Source organism: Corythoichthys intestinalis, chromosome 12, assembly GCF_030265065.1.
Source record: "Corythoichthys intestinalis isolate RoL2023-P3 chromosome 12, ASM3026506v1, whole genome shotgun sequence".
Classification (NCBI taxonomy): Eukaryota; Metazoa; Chordata; class Actinopteri; order Syngnathiformes; family Syngnathidae; genus Corythoichthys; species Corythoichthys intestinalis.
In genome coordinates, this window is record NC_080406.1 from 17,141,698 (window position 1) to 17,162,200 (window position 20,503).

At 36.9% G+C, this 20,503-nt stretch overlaps 2 protein-coding genes across 2 annotated transcripts in view; one reads left to right on the forward strand and one right to left on the reverse strand.

The window, feature by feature from the left end:
- The window catches only part of cckbrb (cholecystokinin B receptor b), a 49,772-nt gene extending 48,940 nt beyond the window's left edge, over window positions 1–832 (reverse strand). The window contains exon 1 of the mRNA XM_057852017.1: window positions 435–832. Within this exon, the coding sequence (XP_057708000.1) occupies window positions 435–555 (121 nt within the window). The 5' untranslated portion in view covers window positions 556–832. The remainder of the gene's footprint in view (window positions 1–434) is intronic.
- An 11,982-nt stretch (window positions 833–12,814) lies between these two features.
- On the forward strand, window positions 12,815–19,124 carry rsph1 (radial spoke head component 1). Its single transcript, XM_057852994.1, has 7 exons — window positions 12,815–12,964; window positions 13,074–13,187; window positions 16,023–16,128; window positions 16,232–16,322; window positions 16,405–16,540; window positions 17,025–17,096; window positions 18,371–19,124. Exons 1-7 carry the CDS (start codon window positions 12,914–12,916, stop codon window positions 18,623–18,625), a joined length of 825 nt encoding a protein of 274 aa, XP_057708977.1. The 5' UTR covers window positions 12,815–12,913; the 3' UTR covers window positions 18,626–19,124.
- The last annotated feature ends 1,379 nt before the right edge of the window (window positions 19,125–20,503 follow it).

A 20,503-nucleotide genomic window follows, 5' to 3' on the forward strand; every position in this document is an offset into this window, starting at 1 on the left:
TTTTTTTTTTTTTTTTTTTTTTTATGCCCTTCTGTTCAAAATTTTTCTTCCCCCAGAAAATTGAGATTTTAAGCTTCCCAATGATGTATCACACATGCATGTAGGACAATTTCGAAATTTGGCCAAATTGGGGGTCTCAGTGCGGAATTTCAAGTCACCTGAGTGTTTTCCGCCATATATATTTTTATATTTGATTTTCAGATTTGGGATTTTCCGATTTTTTTTTGGTCGTATTTTTCAATTTGATTATCGTTATCATCATGCAGTCGTGTATTCCCTCAATGCTTACTTAAATGTACTAAATTCAGCCATGAAGGTGTTAATGATGATTTGAATTAGGAGTCAAGTTTGCAAATTCAAAACGGGTTTCTTGCATGCACGTGACGTCGCGTTTTAAGTCTTTCCTCCCTAACGTATGAAGTATGACTTCTCACCTTTTGGCGGCACGCCGCGAGGTGCGAACGCCGCTGAGATGTTGCCGCAGCTCCTGTTTGACGCGTCCGCTTGCCTCCCTGCACACTCGGCAGACGTGTCGTTTGGCCCCAACGAATCCATAATTCTACAGATCAACTCGCACCTGTGGGTGAAAAGTTAAAGCCTCTCAAATTCCATTCATAATGTCGTTCATCCCAAGTTCGCACATGAGAAAAGTAGCTTTATGCGCAGCTGCTCTTCTTGCACTACTTCCAAAAAAAAAAAAAGAAGCCAGAGCACAGCAAACTGCTACGTTGCCACCAACTGAATGAATCTGACGGCGGGCGAGACACGTAGGATACTTATAGACAGAGGGAGAGAGAGAGTGCGCATTCCCATATGAAAAGTTAACCCAACCGTCTAGTTCTGGATCCTTCATATATTTTTGCCAAAGCTACAGTTATCCATAAAAGTAATGGCACGGCAATAATTTATGATGCTATATTTTCTGTGCGTTAACTAACACCAGATGTGTTGGCAATAGCCACAGCTTTGTGGACGTATATCATCTGCATTTTGTCGCCACCTTGTGGCAAAGCTGAGTCAGTGCTTGTCTTTTTACATGAAGCGTTTCCACTCAAAGGGAGCTTTTTGTTATGGTGATTCAGTGGTGTTACCAGGATGCCAGTTGTGGGTGGGCATTAGACTTACCTGGTGTACGGTAAAAAACTGCAACTCACCCTTCTGCTCATCTGATAATGATCTGATAATGTTTCTTGTGATTGTTTTGATGTATTCAGGCTCCTGACTATAAGCTTTTAGTAGCTTATTAAGGAGACCTGACTCACACATAATTTTGGCTCAGCACTGAGATATGATGTACACTTTGTAAATATGAATGTGTGTGTGAATAAATTGAAATTGAAATTGGTGGGGGGAGGTAAAAAATATATATAACAAAACCAGCGTAGGCGTACTGCACCTTAAGACATGTTTTGTTTCATCCTTGAGATAACAGTTGTTGTGATTTGGTCTAAACTAGGGCTGTCAAAATTATCGCGTAACGGGCGGTAATTAATTTTTTAAATTAATCACGTTAAAATATTTGACGCAATTAACGCACATGTCCCGCTCAGACAGATTTAAATGACAGTAGAGTGAAATGCCTACTTGTTAATTGTGTTTTATGGAGTTTTGCCGCCCTCTGCTGGCGCTTGGGTGCGACTGATTTTATAGGCTTCAGCCCCCATGAGCATTGTGTAAGTAATTATTGACATCAACAATGGCGGGCTATGCGTTTATTTTTTGATTGAAAATTGTACAAATTTTATTAAAACTGAAACATTAAGAGGGGTTTTAATATAAAATGTCTATAACTTGTACCAACATTTATCTTTTAGGAACTACAAGTCTTTCTATCCATGGATCACTTTAACAGAATAATAATAATGTTAATGCCGTCTTGTTGATTTATTGTTATAATAAACAAATGCAGTCTTTATGTACCGTATATTGAATGTATATATCCTTCTTGTGTCTTATCTTTCCATTCCAACGATTTATTTTACAGAATATATATATAATTTACAGAAAAATATGGCATATTTTATAGATGGTTTGAATTGCGATTAATTGCGATTAATTATGATTAATTAATTTTTAAGCTGTAATTAACTCGATTAAAAATTTTAATCGTTTGACAGCCCTAGTCTAAACCAGTGGTTTCCAAAGTCAACCTGTGCCCGGACCCCCAGTGAGTCGTTCAAAAAGCTCCTGGACTTCCAACCTCAACTTTCGCCAATAATGTAGTGCTGGACACAGCTACAGTGGGGCAAATAAGTATTTAGTCAGCCACTAATTGTGCAAGTTCTCCCACTTTAAAATATTACAGAGGCCTGTAATTGTCAACATGGGCAAACCTCAACCATGAGAGACAGAATGTGAAAAATTTATTTGCAAATCATGGTGGAAAATAAGCATTTGATCAATACCAAAAGTTCATCTCAATACTTTGTTATGCACCCTTTGTTGGCAATAACGGAGGCCAAACGTTTTCTGAAACTCTTCACAAGCTTTTCACAGTGTTGCTGGTATTTTGGCCCATTCCTCCATGCAGATCTCCTCTAGAGCAGTGATGTTTTGGGGCTGTCGTTGGGCAACACGGACTTTCAACTCCCTCCTCACCCGTGGCGTCAAAATAATAACAAGAACGGGGAGCAAAAATCCCAGAACCACACGGGAGGGACCTAGTGAATGAACTACAGCGAGCTGGGACCACAGTAACAAAGGCTACTATCAGTAACACAATGCGCCGCCAGGGACTCAAATCCTGCACTGCCAGACGTGTCCCCCTGCTGAAGAAAGTACACGTCCAGGCCCGTCTGCGGTTCGCTAGAGAGCATTTGGATGATCCAGAAGAGGACTGGTAGAATGCGTTATGATCAGATTAAACCAAAATAGAAATTTTTGGTAGAAACACAGGTTCTTGTGTTTGGAGGAAAAAGAATACTGAATTGCACCATACCCACTGTGAAGCATGGGGGTGGAAACATCATGCTTTGGGGCTGTTTTTCTGCAAAGGGACCAGGACGACTGATCTGTGTAAAGCAGACATGTCCAAAGTCCGGCCTGGGGGCCAAATGCGGCCCTTGGTCAAATTTCATCCGGCCCCCAGCCTCTGTCATAAAATCAATAACGTCTGGCCCGCACATACACTTAATAAATTGGTCAGCAGTACTGCTACCAGCATATGAAGTGGCTTACACACTAAATGCTGCTCCTCATTTACCCACTAAAAGGCAGCAGCACTCAAAGCAACATTACCCCATGTGACCTTTTACTCCCAATTTAAAATCTAAAATGGCAACAAAAAGTTGACTGCCGACAATTCAAGGATTGGTGGAAAATCGACTATTTCTTTACTAAAATACGCAACAACTGTGTCTGCCTCATTTGCAAAGAGACAGTCGCTGTTTTCATAGAGTTCAATGTGAGGCGATATGACCAAACAAGACACGCTGCCATGTACAACAAGATTACAGGGAAGATACGTATTGAGAAATTAAAGCAACTTGAAGCTAGTTGAATTTTACAGCAGCAGTATTTTGCAAGAGCCCAAGAGTCGGAAGAGAACGACACAAAGGCTAGTTGCGAGATTGTTGAAATTATTAATTTAAAAAAAAATAATAAAGCAAATGTGACACACGGAATGGCTTGCTAGAATTTGCTTAAATATATTGTTCTACGTAAAGCACGTCAGCCAAGGTCGGCCCCCCACATTTTTACCACACCAAATCTGGCCCCCTTTGCAAAAAGTTTGGACACCCCTGGTGTAAAGGAAAGAATGAATGGGGCCATGTATCGAGAGATTTTGAGTGAAAATCTCCTTCCATCAGCAAGGGCATTGAAGATGAGACGTGGCTGGGTCTTTCAGCATGACAATGATCCCAAACACACAGCTAGGGCAACAAAGTAGTGGCTTCGTAAGAAGCATTTCAAGGTCCTGGAGTGGCCTAGCCAGTCACCAGATCTCAACCCCATAGAAAATCTGTGGAGGGAGTTGAAAGTCCGTGTTGCCCAACGACAGCCCCAAAACATCACTGCTCTAGAGGAGATCTGCATGGAGGAATGGGCCAAAATACCAGCAACAGTGTGTGAAAAGCTTGTGAAGAGTTAGAAAAAACGTTTGGCCTCCATTATTGCCAACAAAAGGTACATAACAAAGTATTGAGATGAACTTTTGGTATTGACCAAATACTTATTTTCCACCATGATTTTAAAAATAAATTCTTTAAAAATCAAACAATGTGATTTTCTAGGTTTTTTTCGACCAAACAATGTGATTTTCTAGGTTTTTTTCCACATTCTGTCTCTCATAGTTGAGGTTTACCTATGCTGACAATTACAGGCCTCTGTAATATTTTCAAGTGGGAGAACTTGCACAATTAGTGGTTGACTAAATATTTATTTGCCCCACTCTGTATGCCATTGTGGTACAAAGAAATACTCAATTTTAGTGGCTCACGTCCTCTTGCTTTTTATTTTTGCACAATAAATCAAAACGTGGTTCAACACTGGAGAGGGCAATTCTCACATCATGATTAGCTTCCAGATGATTTCGTTTTTTCGTTTTCACATCTAATAGAGTTGAAAACCCCACCTCACACATGTACGTTGTAACGTAGGGAACATAGTATTCCATGGCTGATTTGGTGAGTTTTGGGAACAGGTCCAACCCCTCGTCCCAAAAGGTGCTGTTTGACCTGTTCTCAAATTGTTGACGGATGGCTTTTGAATGACGGAGTTCGATGAGTTCTTCCTTTCTGTCGCCGTCATCGTGCATCGTGTCAAGATTGAAGCCAAAAGGATCTTGAACCCATGATTCTTCTTTTCCAGACAATTCTTTAGGTGTAAAATAGTGGTGAAAACTTCCCCGCAGTGTTTTCAAATGCCTCTGGATTTCTTCTTTGATATCAGCTTCTCTCAGATCGAGGCTGTCAAGTTTGGTTGTTTTTTGTTCTTTTCTTCAGAAAAATATTTTATTATTACTCTGTCTCAGACATCATGTCGCGGACCCCCTGGAAAGACGTTTTTCACCACCTGGGGGTCCGTGGACCCCACTTTGGGATCCACTGGTCTAAACTAGGGCTGTCAAACGATTAAAATTTTTAATCAAATTAATTACAGCTTAAAAATTAATTAATCGTAATTAATCGCAATTCAAACCATCTACAAAATATGCCATATTTTTCTGTAAATTATTGTAGGAATGGAAAGATAGGACACAAGGTGGATATATACATTTAACATACGGTACATAAGTACTGCATTTGTTTATTATAACAATAAATCAACAAGATGGCATTAGCATTATTAACATTCTCTTTAAGCGATCCATGGATGGAAAGACTTGTAGTTCTTAAAAGATAAATGTTAGTACAAGTTAAAGAAATTTTATTTTAAAATTTGTAAAATTTTCCATCAAAAAAATAAACTAGTAGCTCACCATTGTTGATGTCAATAATTACACAATGCTCACTCATGGTGCTGAAACCCATAAAATCAGTCGGACCCAACTGCCAGCAGAGGGCGACAAAACACCAAAAAACACAAGCAACAAGTGGATATTATACTGTGCGGTCATTTTAATCTGTTTGAGCGGGGCATGTGCGTTAAATGCGTAAAATATTTTAACGTGATTAATTTTTAAAAATAATTACCGCCCGTTAACGCGATAATTTTGAAAGCCCTAGTCTAAACAAATAAAAGTTGATTTGATTTGACTTAGAATACATCCATAACTGAACAGCGTGGACATGTAGGTGACAATGTTTTTTTTAGGTAACCTATTGTGGTTCCTCGGTTTTATTATTATTGTAGTTATTCTTTGTTCCGCAGCCACATTGAGTTCAATTTGACCCCCTTAGAATGCTTCAAAATGCACCAAAATCGGCAGGCAGGTCAAGACAGGTGCAATCTTTGACACCGTGCAAAAGACAAATTTCAAATACACTATGTCGCACCCCCTAGCAGTCATTCTTTGTCCTGCCGATGCTTTGAGCCCTACTTTGACCCCCTCAGAATGCTTCAAAACTCACCAAACTCAACAGCCAGGTGAACACTGGTGAAAACTTTGATAAAATGTAAAAATAAATAAATAAATAAATGTTGTAGCGCCTGCTAGGAACAAAACCAACATTTAATTTCTTTTTTCTAAGGTGAAAGAGGAGGTAACAACGCAAATGTTAAAACTTAGAACACATCAGTACTATATGAATGGAATACCATACGCGGTGCCCAAACTGCTGTTGTTACTACATCCAGTTTTCTTTGGGTGGGCAGAGCGTGTCCCTGGGTGGGCACTGCCCACCCCTGCTTGAATGTGTGACCCAGGAGCGCAGCAACAAGGAGCCAGAGATGACTAGGAGCCCGAGGGCATGTTTATTAAACAAAGAAAAATTTAAATAAAATTAAAAAAAAGAACTGACGAGAGGTGGTGGCACTGCAGATTCCTCGACAGGGTCAGGAGGCCGAGATGGCTTAGAGTTGTTGCGAAGAAAAATTATATCAATAAGTCAAATGTTGGTCAATTGAGTGGCCTGTACTTTACCATGTGAGGTTAGGTGATGCTCTGGCATTGAATGACGTGCAGACTGGTCTCTTGTAGTGGCAGGCTGTTGATTATGAAGTGGAGGCAGGTGTGGTGATTGGTGACAGGTGTGCAGAGCAGCATCAGTGAGGCAGTTTTGAAGGTGAGGGTGAGTGAGCCGTAACAATTTTGTCGTTATGTTCGGGTTGTTTAGACACATAGTACCAGAAGTGGAAAAATTACATAAATATAAAATTATAATATGTAAATAAATCAATTTACAAAATGCAATAAATGAATAAAAACTTAAATAAATACAAATTGAATTAAATTAATCCATCAATCCATCCACTATCTACCGCCTAATCTGGGGTCAGGTCACAGCGTTAGCAGCTTTGGCAAGGAAGCTCAGACTTTCCTCTACTTCAGTGGTCTCAAACCGGTCCTCAAAGGGCCGCAGGGGGTACTGGATTTCATTCCAACCAAACGAGACAAATACCTTTTCACCAATCTGGTTTCTTACAAGTGTAATCAGTTGATTGCAATCAGGTGCTGCTTATGTTAGTAGAAACCTCATTGGTTGAACTGTTTGTGCTGGATCTGTTGGAACAAAAACCAGGACCCACTGCGGCCCTTTGTGGAGTCGGTTTGAGACCGCTGCTCTACTTCAACCAACTTCTCCGGCTGGCTCCCAAGGCGCTCTCAGGCATGCCGAGAGGAATAGTCTTTCCAGCGTCTCCGAGGTCGTCCCCTGGGACTCCCGCCAGTAGGACGTGCCCAGAACACCTCTCCAGGGAGGCGTCCAGGAGGCATCCGAACCAGATGCCCAAACCACCTCACCTGGTTCCTCTCAACTCGGAGGAGTAGTGGCTTAAACTGAGTCTCTCCCAGATGTCTCTAAGGCTAGGTTCATAGGTCTTAATGCACGAATCCGATTTTTTCGTGTTTTTCCGACTGGAGTGAGGCATTAACTTGACGGTCTGAACGGGATAAGTCGCATAGCAGTGGACCATTTCAAATCCGATCTGGGTCACTTTCGTATGTGGTTTAAATCCGATCTGGGCCACATTTTCCAGAATGACGCGCGCGGTCTGAACTGAACTCTTTGAAAATGGCTGACCAAACTAAATTTCAGAAAGGATAATGTAAAGTGCTCATTTGTCATGAAAAACACATTAAAAATAACCAATAAAAGCATAAAATATATCCGAGCCAAAAAATTACGCTTTGTTCTAGTCACTAGTGTTTGAGTAGAGTAAAGAATCAGGGCAGATTTTTTTTTTTGCCCAGCAGAAAAAATGCGGGTCTGAAGGGGTTAAAATATGACATAAGTCAGGCATTAATAATTGTTTTCATCTCAGCAAACGTTGGAGTAGGAATCAACCAGTCCCCATGTATTGGGGGGGAAAACAGACCCCATTCTTTGAAAAAAACTGTATAGATTGCATATAGCTGATTGGTACAGAAAGAAATGCCTGAAATGTTTCAAAATGGCTAAAATTATAATGTGCTGCCAAGGAAAACCAACAGACGAATATTACTGGAATTTATTGAGATGCATCTGATTATAGGTACGCTGTCTCCCTCTAGTATAAACAAATGCACATCCTGGCCCTGACCTCGCCAAGGTTGTGTGCTGATGTGGGATAACAGCATCAATGTCACGCTGCTTCCTGCTTCAGGGATGCATGCTCATGCAATTTTATTGACTGAACAAATGCATAATCTCTTTACACCTTGATTATTGACATATCCATTTTGCATTTAAAAATTAACTCAATATGGATCTTGTCCTTTTGTTGAGCCTTTGAGCTTTGCTTGTGGGTTTGAAATACAGTCAAGTGTTTCAAGCATTTTTTTTTTTTGTATTCCTTTAATTGCTTGTTGGCCGGATGAAAAGCTCCCACGTGTTTTTTTTTTTTTTTTTTTTTTTTTAATCCAAGTTAATGGACTGTCTCTTTTGTGCCACCCATTTGGGAGGTCAATGTGTTGTGCTATTATATCATAGCAGGGGACCATCTGCTTGGTCTGGAAACACATAGGGAAAAAATGACAAGAAAGATAGAGGGGTAAAGGGCCCATTATGTCTCACCTCTAATCATTTTTTTCTCCCGTGCCTAATTGGCTGTCTCGGCGAGGTCGTGTGTCGAGCCACTTAACCCAGATAAACAAGTCATGGGAGGATGCCAATCTGGGTGAGGAGTTAGACTAGTGCTTCCCTGTCGTGGAAACATGTTGATTACTGCTGATGAAGACAGCTTGGAGATAAATCCGCTCTCGTGTGGCATTTCTGGAATCATTTGTGGGCTGGCATAGCAAAATGAGTCGGAAAAAGAGATTGTGGGATAAAAGGTTAAAATGGTTCACAAGGTGAACATAAGCACCTCTTTTATACAATTAAATTTCCATTATTATTAATAGAAACTGCATGTGATGTTCGATTTTTTTTTTTTTTTAAATATGGTATTTTTTCTCAGAACATACAGCAAATACTGATTTTTTTACGGTGCTTTAAAGACCACGTGATTGAACCGGCTGGTGTGACAGAAGAACGGCAAGCTTGAGTCTGATTGGTATAATGGAGGCATGCTATTATTGCTATAACAACTCATTCGTGAAACTGGTGGAGCTACTGTTAGCATCTCTGACAAAAATAAAGTCAATATGTAGAATAAAGAGGAAATGTAACTCTAGTGTAGCCCAAAGTAGCGGAGTAACAGAAGCGTTTCTTCAAGAACATACTCAAGCAAAAGTCAAAAGTTCATTTTTCTCAAAAGTTATTCAAGTAAATGTAACGGAGTAAGTGTAACGCGTTACTACCCACCTCTGCCTTATATATACAGCAATCTTTATCATTCACAAATCAACCCCTTTAGCCTGGAATAAACTGTATTATACAGTGGTATGAAAAAGTATCTGAACCTTTTGGAATTTCTAACATTTCTGCATAAACTCACCATTAAATGTGATCTGATCTTTGTCAAAATCACACAGATGAAAAAACTGCCTGCTTGAACTAAAACCACCCAATCATTTATAGGCTTTCATATTTTAATGAGGACGGTATGCAAATAATGACAGAAGCGGGAAAAATAAGTAAGTGAACCATCACATTTAATATTTTGTGGCCCCCTCTTTTACAGCAATAACTTCAACCAGATGCTTCCTGTAGCTGCAGATCAGTCTTGCACATCGATCAGGACTAATCTTGGCCCATTCTTCTGTACAAAACTGCTGTAGTTCAGTCAGATTTCTGGGATGTCTGGCATGATTCGCTGTCTTTAGGTTATGCCACAGCATCTCAATGGCGTTCAACCTGGACTTGGCCACTCCAGTACGTGTATTTTGTTCTTCTGAAACCATTCTGAAGTTGATTTACTTCTGTGTTTTGGATCATTGTCATGTTGCAGCATCCATCCTCTTTTTAGCTTCAACTGTCTGACACACGGCCTCAGTTTTTCCTGCAAAACATCCTGATAAACTTTTTAATTCATTCTTCCATTCATAATTGCAAGTTGTCCAGGCCCTGAGGTAGCAAAACAGCCCCAATTCATGATGCTCCCGCCACCATGCTTCATGGTGGGGATGAGGCGTTGATGTTAGTGAGCTGTTCCATTTTTCCTCCACACATGACTTTATGTGTTACTCCCAAACAATTCAACTTAGGTTTCATCAGTCCACAAAATATTTTGCCAAAACTTCTGTGGAGTGCCCAACGGCCTTTTTGCGAACATTAAAAGAACAACAATGTTTTTTTAGACAGCAGTGTCTTCCTCTGGGAGTCCTCCCTATGAACACCATTCTTGACCATAGTTTTACATATACTAGTTGATGTGTGCACAGAGATATTGGACTGTGCCAGTGATTTCTGTAAGTCTTTAGCAGACACTCTAGGGTTCTTTTTTTACCTCTCTGAGTATTTTGCGCTGAACTCTTGGCTTCATCTTTGGCGGATTGCCACTCCTTGGGAGAGAAGCAACAGTGCCAAACTCTCTCCATTTGTAGACAACTTCTCTGACTGTCGATTGATGAACATCCAGACTTTTAGTGATGGTTTTGTATCCTTTCCCAGGTTTACACCAATCAACAATCCTTGATCGCAGGTCTTCAGACAGCCCTTTTGACCGAGCCACGATGCACATTCAGACAATACTTCTCATCAAGACATTTCTTGCCACGTGTGTGTTTTATAGAGGGCAGGGCAGCTTTAAACCACTCATCAGTGATTGGGCTGACTTAAAATGTTTGGTAAAAATTTGTTGCAATTGCTCTTTAAGTCTCCTCAGGCAGAGGGTTCACTTACTTATTTTTCCCTGTTCGGTCATTGTTTGCATGCAGTCTTCATTAAAATATGAAAACCTATAAATGTTTGGGTGGTTTTAGTTAAAGTAGACACTGTATTTTCATCTGTGTGATTTTGACAAAGATCAGATCACATTTGATGTTGATTTTATGCAGAAATGTGAAAAAATTCCAAAAGGTTCAGATACTTTTTCATACCACTGTATGAATACAATGTGGTCATGGTGAGTCAACCAAAGTACCTGTCCAAATTCTTTTAGTTGTAATATCGAAATATATATCACAATCAGCCGCAAACCCCCAAAAAGTCGCAATTTCAGTTTTTTCCAATATCGTTCAGCCCTATTGGCAATTATCTCAATCACTCAACAATTTTCTCACCTTTTGTGTATACATTCACTCAGGGAATCTCCAATTTATAGCTAATTCCATACCAATTTTAATAATCCTACATCGTTTTAATTCTATTTTAGTAGGAAATTATTAGGTATTTTTAATAATTCTTGAATATACGTGTTTCCATGTATGGCCTCTGATTGGGCAAATGTTTGTATTTAGTGCATATTAAAATACTGCTAAGTCTATGGCAGTAATGCATGATGTTTTCACTGTTTTCACAAGGAATGACAGTTCTATGATTCTCAAGGTGGAATATAAATGGATTAAGATGATTTTACGGCACTTTAAAAGAAGACAGAAGATGCAGACAGTCTGAATCAGCTGTAGGCTTGCAGTTTAGATGGTGCTGAAAATGCATGGCAGGGGACTGAACTGTGTCCCATTTGTTTGGAGCACCACCGTGACAGTCGGCGTCATGGAAAAGTATCCATCTCTCACCCGATAAATTTCAAGACAAGACTAATGGAGGAAGCAAACATCCGTGCTAAGCAAAGCTCAAGTGGATTTTGAATTGAGATTTTGCAAAGAGACTCATATAGCCTACCAATAGATGGACTTCAGTGCTGTTTACTTACTGTACAGGCCATTCTTGTTTTAAAACAGGTTGTGAGTAAACATGGCAAGATCCAGCAAGAAGGTGTTGAGTTTTCCATTAACAGCTATACGGACCTGTCAAATGTAGAATTAACACACAACACTGAAAGTGAGAAATGCAAAAATCGTACTGCTTTAATAGCACCAGAACATGCTGTAAATTTACTTTCTGTATGTACGTAAACAATGTTAGCATGGGTCTATCCTGATTTCTTTGTCTTTTTAATTTTACTTGTTGTCATACGTCACACATTGAATGCCATTAACCCTTTAATGCCTGCAATATGAAGCAATTGTCAGAGAATCACAAAATTTGAAAAACAAGGTCTTAATGAAACCTTTTTTTCAAATTTGTAAAAAAGAAAAAAAAATATGTGTAATAAGCGCTCTAATATCTATAACCCTTGGTAAATCCTGTTTTTTTTTTTTGTTTGTTTGTTTGTCATGGAACCTGCATGTGCATTAGTTGACTTGGATCCATTTTTATTTTATTTATTTATTTATTTATTTATTTATTTATTTATTTATTTATTTATTTTGAGGAAAGATATTTCAAAATTCTGAATTAGTCTCAAAATCATGACATTCTAAGTGTTTAAAATGTGATACATTTGGCAAGAAGGAGTTAACGGCGATAGACGTTGAATTTTATTTGAACTGTGAGAGGCATGGATGTTGGATTGCGGTTGCCATAGCAACGAAACACCACAAAAATGTTACCATTTTCCCATTGTAAATTATATTTTTTTAGTCCCGATTTTAAACTTTTATTTATTTTAATTTTTGTGGATGAACAACTACCGAGTGATACAGTTTAAAAAAAACAACAAAAAAACAACTAAACTATAAAATGAATTAGTTGAGTTAAAATAATTCTGATGATGATGACAATAACAATAAATTCATTCATTCAAAAATAAAAGCGTGTTAACGTCGATAAATATGCGTCATGTTCTTTTGTTTTTTTTTGTTTGTTTTTTTTTTAACATATGCTAACAGTTATTGTTGCGATGCAAACTTCCGGGTTGGAAGCTGCGACGCTTTCACGCGCCTCGGCGCTTCTAATGGTTGCATCTTAAAGTTGAATATTTTTACTTTTAAAGTGACTTAATAACAATGTCCGATATAGATTCTGACGAGTTTGACGAGGAACGCAAAAAACTTGGGGTGAGAAACTAATTAATTGAATGTTTAGTTGATGTCTGGTAACCTAGGTGACACTATCATGTCGGTGGTGTTCATTTCCATACTTTGTCGTAATTTTCAAATTTGACAGGAATATGAAGGGGACAGAAATGAGGCTGGAGAAAGGCATGGAATGGGGAAAGCGGTTCTGCCGAAAGGAGACGTTTATCAAGGACGATATGAACGTGGCAAAAGACATGGCAAGGTAGCGTTAGCAATTGATGCTATTAGTAGTTATGTGTTTAGAATAATTTCATGCTAATATTCCTAATTTGTCGTCATTTTAACAAATGTTTTAAGTGGTTTGCAAGTCACCCTGTTCGAATTTCATGCTGCTTGTGTGTATTTTTACTGGTAGGCTACTCCAGTTTTCATCCACATTCCAAAAACATGCATGTTACTTTAAAATCTTGGGTCCTCAAGTGGTGGGTGGCAACCCAAAATTGGGTCGCCAACTACTACCCACATGGCCATATTTATGTGCAGCTAGTAAGGCTTTAACTCTTTACAGGACATTCAATTAAATACTATGATTTTTTTTTTTTAATTCAATTATTCATTATTTTTTTGTTTTGTTTTGTTTTTAGTAACATTTTATTATCCATTTCTAAATGTATTTATTCATTCAAAAATTCAAATATTTAAGACAACACTTGGATTAAAAAAATTGCATTAAAAATAGTTTTTAAAAAAATAATAATAACTTTATATAATGAATGAATGAATGAATGTATTGTCATTGTCATCATCATCAATCATTGACAGTTACAGAGTGTGGGATAGTTTGGCCAGAAAGGAGAAACATTGACACAGACTATGGAATAATTTGCCTGAAAAAGACGATCACAGACAAAGGAAGACGAGGAAAAAAGAAAATGCTTATCGATACCCGTCCCCCAACAGCCCGGGATGCACAGTCTAGCATGTTTGTGTTAAATAGCCGTTGGTTTGGTGTAGGTCTCATTGTAGTAAATATCTGGTCCAATGTGCTGAGTGTCCAGTCAAGGAGCTCCATGTCACAGCAGGTTAAACACAACGCTCACGTTGCAATGGAGTGCTTCAGGAGCTCTGAAGAGTGCGTCTGTACTCTTCGAGTGGCTGCTTCAAAGTGGCTAATATGATAATCAAAAGTTTCAAATCTGAGTTTTGGCTGTAACCTAGAAAAAACATTTTTTTTTAAATGCCCATATTCTTCTTTTTTTTTTTTTTTTTTTTTTTTTTTTAATTTAAATAAATAAATAAACAAGCACAAAGAAGCAAAAGCCAACAGTAACACAATGTTACAGAAAAAAAATACAATTTTTTTCCCTGGCATAATTTTTTATCTGTGTTGCTTTGGTCCGAACTAATTGGAAATAGTACCACTAAAAAGTAAAAGTTTGGTTTTGCTGAAATTGGAAGTTATATTAAAAGTGTCTGATTTTACATCCTAGTTATGCAGAAAATATTTATGTTGAATGTCATTTTTTCGTGGTTCAGGTCAAACCTAGTCTATGAAATAAGCAGGAAAATGTACATATATATAAAGCATTCCAAAGTTGAACAGTAAAGAAAATTGGAAAATAGAATTGGAAAATCATTACCACAAACCCAAACTTTTTGGGAAACAAAAGTGTTTTTATAGGTCAATGCGACAAAAAAAAAAACAAACTAGGAAATAGAGCTGGACGATATACCGAAAATTTATCGTTACCGAAATTCTTCACGATAACCGATGTAATTTTGACCATATCGGTAAATTTGATCATTTTAATAAAACAAAAAAATATAGTCTTTTTATCCCGCTTTAACTCTGTTGCTCGGCTATGTTCATTCCCCTTTAAGAAAGCAGTCAGTGTGCTTACGTATGAAGTCACATAGTTATCAGGAATTCAAACAAACAGAAGCCCGGTAGGCTAACGCTAGCAGCTATCACTACAAGCAAACGTGATGGAGTCGGGCTTAAGGGAGCTTCGCCCAACTTACACCTGACATTAAGTCGAGTCTTGGCGGCCTCCAAACTGGCTTTCGCCCGCATTCTTCCCTGGTTCTCACGATTTCAGGAGAGGGTGCTTTCACTGCTTTCTACTGGAAGCCAGGCCACAGGCTAACACTAGCTACAAATAAATGTGATAGAGTCAGATAGCGGCTCTAACCTGGTCAAAACGGCTGAACTTAATGAGTGGATTGATTGGACACGGACTGCATCTAACAATTAGTGTTACGCGTTATTTTCTATCTGTGTGATTTCTTTGGTATCCCTTTTATGATGGTAAAGCATTCGTGATAAATTATAATCCAACAGTGAAGCCTATAATATGACCATTTAATGGCCACAGCTATTCTTTTGTATGTTCTAGCTTTATTCTGTGCAAAATCTTAAATGTTTCATTGGCAAAAGAGCAATATAGCTTTAATGTGTGTATGTGTCTGTGTGGTGGGTGCATATGTACGTGCATGTATTAAAAAATGCTCTGAGAAAAAAAAACTAAAACCTTGACGTAAACACTTGTGTTGAGTAATTATGTCACAGCAGCCATTAACAATAAGTTGTCTGTTTGAAGTGTACCGTTTCAAACTAAGTCATTTTTGTTATAATGACATGTTTGCACAGTCGTCATATTCATTTTTATAATGTTGTACATTGTTCAAGTCATATAAGCTGTTATAAATGGTCATACTTGAATTCTTATTGTTTACAATTTTTTTAAAATATATCTTTAATGTTTAGAGTGCATGTACAATTGTTAAATATGTTAAATTGAAAGCTGGTAAATAAATCAACGAGAAACAGTTTACAATTTATCGTCATTTATCGTTATCGAGGTAAACCTCCTCAATTTACCGTGATACGTACTTAAGGCCATATCGCACAGCCCTACTAGGAAATACCACTGAGAACCTGGGAATAAAATATGTGTTACATGGTGTAATCAGCCTTACTCGGATGACAACAGCTGGTATAAAAAAAAAAAAAAAAAAAAAAAAAAAAAAACATTGGAGTGCTAAAAAAAGAACATATACACTAAAAATGACTACAATGAATGCTTTCTATTGTTAGGGCACTTACCGATTTGTGAATGGGGCGAGATATGTCGGAGACTACCACCAGAACATGAAACATGGACAAGGCATCTTCTACTACCCGGATGGATCTAAATATGAAGGTGAGTTATTAGTACCTTCAACTCATTCGTTGCTGCCATCCGTTCCAGTCTAAATGGATTTAATGTCTAAGCCTGTTTCTTTAATTTTTTTTCTGTCAACAAGGTTCTTGGGCGGAAGACTTGAGACAAGGTCATGGTGTTTACACATACTCCAATGGGGACACGTATGTTGGAGAGTGGCTCAATCACATGAGGTACTTTTTTAGTTTTAGTTTTAGCTTTGGGTTATTTCTTTAATATGATTGTTAAAAAGCTGAAAACATGTTTTATACGCAGACATGGTGAGGGCACCTATCGTTACCATGACACCGGCTCAGTGTACACTGGCACCTGGGAGAATGGCAAGATTGAGTCTGTCGGAGAGTTCATCCACGCTAACCATAGATACAGCAGTAACTTTGTCAATAATAATGTGAGTTTAAAGAAAGAAATCACACATTGTTTCTTAAAGTTTAAAAAAAAAAACATTAAAAAAATAATCAATATAAATATTCCATTTTTGTAATTAAAACATTTTTTAAAAATAATTATAAAATATTAGGAATAGTGTGAGTTAAAAAATTAAAATAAAAAAGTTAATGTGCTTTTAAAAACAAAAAAACAAAAACACTAATATTCTTTAATTTCGAAAACGATAAAAACATTTCTGACCAAAACATTTAAAAAATTAACTGAATATATTTTTAAACGATAATGACGATTAAAAAAAAAAGTATAAAAAAAAAAAAAAAAAACTTCAAAATATGTACATAAACAAAAACAATGCAAGTTTAATCATATCAACAACAGAAAATGCATTCATCTATTATCATTGTCACCATAACAGTCATATGATTAGCCATTTTTCAAATCGTCAAAAAGAATTTCTTGCCATTTTTTTCCTCTTTGTTTTGCAGCCATCTGGTCCAGGAAAGTACATCTTTGACATTGGCTGCGAGCAGCATGGTGAATACCACCAAATAGAGCAGGTAAAGGCAACACCAACATCACCTCATTACCTGTGGACTGTATACATTAGCGGATTTTAAAGGGGGGGATCAGGGGGGCCAGGCCCCCCTGGTGGCCTAAAAGTGTCATTGCATATAATTGACTTTCCTATATAAATAAAGGTTGTAAAGCAATAAAACTGCTACAAAAATCAATGAAAAAAAACTTTTTTATAATGGATCAAAATTATTTTTCGAACCGATAATATGACTAGCATCTTAGTTTGCTCTGCATATAATTTAAAAACAACAACAAAAATATTAGGGAAGGGGAATTTTATTTTACAAACGATTTTTTTCTTTGATTTAAAATACTTTTTTTTAATTATTTTGATTGAAGCTACTTTTTTTGGGATTGAGTGATTTAGACACAAATGTCCTACCCATAATATGGCCCAAACACAAAAAGGATTGCTTCAATCAAAGAAAAGTTTTTCAATGAAAAATTAAGTGTTCAAATGCAAATTTTTCAATCTCAAATATTTTTTCGCATTCAAATACTTTTTCTATGATTGAAATTTTTTTTATTTTTATTTTTTTTTTGATTGAAGTGATTTTTCTTTTTGAAATCTATTTTTTTTTTAAGCAACTTATTTTTTGATTGAATAATAAAAATGTCCGAGCCAAAATGTGGCCCAAACACAAATCAACATTACTTAAATTAAAAAAGTTGCTTCAATCAAAAAAATAAAAATTAAAAAATTAAATATCAAAGAAGAATAGCTCTCACATGCATTTTTTTGATTTTCAAATTTATTTTTTCATTCAAACACTTTTTTTTTTTTTTGATCGAAGCGACTTTTATGGGGGGGTTGAAAATAGTATTTGGATTGAAGCCACTTTTTTTTATTAAAGCAACTTTTTTATTGAATAATAAAGACACAAATCTACCTTCATATGGCTCCGCTCATGGGATACAATTTTTGACTGAGATAACTACATTGGCACGACACTGGCGCGCGTACCATATTATGGATGACGATCTTGGCGAAAATATTGCCTAAGCAGCCTGATTTAGAATTCCCCTCAAGAATGATGGGAAACAAAAACGCTCAATGTCAACTTATTGTTAGAAATATTCTTGAAAGTTGATTTTATTGCTGACACTGCGTTTCGGGGTCATCAACATGTTGTGTTGAAAGTCGCACTCACTAACGACACGGATGAAAAGTATACTAGCCACCAAAGTTTCACCTAAAAGAAGATATCTAAAATTTTGCCAATTTATTCATGTCTATGGAACTCTTTGTTCCTAGGACCGTGCAGAAGGCGAGTGGGGGGAGCCAGGTTCCACCACGCTTCTCAAGTGGTTTCCAAAATGCATCACTGGTCTGACGTCACATGAGGCCGAAAGCGAGCATGAGGGACAGCCCATGGGCCAAGCTGAGGGTCAGGTCGAGGGCCAGGCCGAGGGCCAGGCAGACGTCGAGGTCAAGCCTCCGGCTGAGCTTCCGCCCGAGGTTCCGCCCGATACACCTACCGAACCGGCACCCGAAGACGCTAATCAATGAAAATGGACACACGTAATGTAAAGTCATTAGAAGTAAACAACTTTGGATCTAACAATTTTACCCATTTTCAGTTTGTACGGAAGCTTGAAAATTATGTTATGTCATCCTACGATATAAACTTTTTCCCAGGCCTTAGCTGAATCTTTGTCACCTTTGTACCATCTCATCTTGCTGAGGTATGTCATAATGAGGCATTTAAAGTGCTAACGACTATAAACATACACGCCCTCCCTTTAACATATATAGTGCCATTGACGATGGTAGATGTTCAACGATGGTGCTTTTTTTCATCCTTCTGCTGTGAATTTAAATGCTACTAGTAAATGTCCATTCACTTTGAAGTGGGAGGGTGGCAGATTGGACATCTCGCGCCATCAATGGCAGCCAATAAGTTAATCATAGGAGTTGGTGTTTTTATTTGTTGTTTTTATTTTTATTTTAAATAGACAATGAAAAAACTGGATATGTTCTTTTTCATTTTTTTAGGTAGCCTAGAAGTTTATTTTTTTATTTTTTATTTTTTTTGGCGGGGCAGTAAATGTTCCTTTTTATTATCTTTTTAAACTTTATAAATACTAGGGGCTGCAGCTATCGATTATTTTAGTAGTTAATTAATCGATGAACTAGTTAGTTCGAATAATCGAGTAATCGGATAAGGATCATAAAAAATTAAAATACCTAAGATGATCCTCAGACGCTATAAAAAAATAAATAAATGAGGTTCTAAGTACAGCAAAAGAACAATTGGCTAACTTACATAGCAAAAGTCCGCTAGCTTAAATGCTATAAAATCTGAACTTTTTTTTTTTTTTTAATAATGCTCTTAACAAATGGTTCGTACACATATTCTCACAAAAATCAGCTAAAATATACCTATAAACTAAATCACGAATGCATTAAAAAAAATAAAAAACACTAGCGCAAACAAAAACTTATCTTGTATTGGTCTTAACAGGGAGCAGCTGGATACAGCCATGTGAAATGAGTTATGTCATATTCACTGTTACCACTAAATGGCAGTACCCGTATCAATAAAACTAAATGCAAACACTTTCAAAACAAACCATTACAACGCCACTTTAATTAAACGAATACTCGAAGCAGCAAAATTTAATTCGAATCTTTCTTCTAATCAAATTACTCGAGTTAATCAATTAATCATTGCAGCATTACTTAATACAAAAAATATATTATTAATGATACATTATTTATTCATTTATTATTTATTCAATACATTTCAACATTACAATTAAATAACATTACACAGACATTTGTAAGCAAGATAGTTATTGATGTATAGATAAAATTATGTAAAATATAAATGAAATAATAATTGACAAATTGAACTCTTTATGGGACAAGTTACTATTTTTAGTCATTTTAAAAGCTTACCTTAGCTTAAATTTGATAGTAATAATTTTGATATTTTATCATTTATATGATAAATTTTATGATTTTATTATTTGTTAAATAACACTAAGGTCCACCTATTATTTCATATATTATTATAAAATTAAATGATTAATTGTATTAATGATTGAAATTAATAAAAATCTGAAATATACTTGGAGCCCTCAATAACACTCTCAAGTTTGTGTTCCATCCCCCCAATTTCATAATATTTCAATGAGTGCCCTATAAAGGGTTAACCATGTTTCTAATAAATCAGTATTTCACACCTTTACTGGAAAAATAGTTCTTAAAAAATATTCAGATTCATCTTTTTGTATTGAGCAGCAAACTAGCAAGCGGTTCAAATCATTAGCTGCCATTGACAGCCATAGACGTCTTGGAAGTCCATGGCCGTCAATGGCAGACAATGAGTTAAAAATGCTTTCATCATCATAATGAGCACTTTAACATTTGCATTTTTTTGCG

Bases quoted from the DNA above. Each gene is read 5' to 3' on its own strand.
- rsph1 (XM_057852994.1), top strand. From the start codon at position 12,914: ATGTCCGATATAGATTCTGACGAGTTTGACGAGGAACGCAAAAAACTT. The intron at 16,129-16,231 runs GTGAGTTATTAG...TCTGTCAACAAG, and splicing joins GGATGGATCTAAATATGAAG to GTTCTTGGGCGGAAGACTTG. The intron at 17,097-18,370 runs GTAAAGGCAACA...CTTTGTTCCTAG, and splicing joins AATACCACCAAATAGAGCAG to GACCGTGCAGAAGGCGAGTG.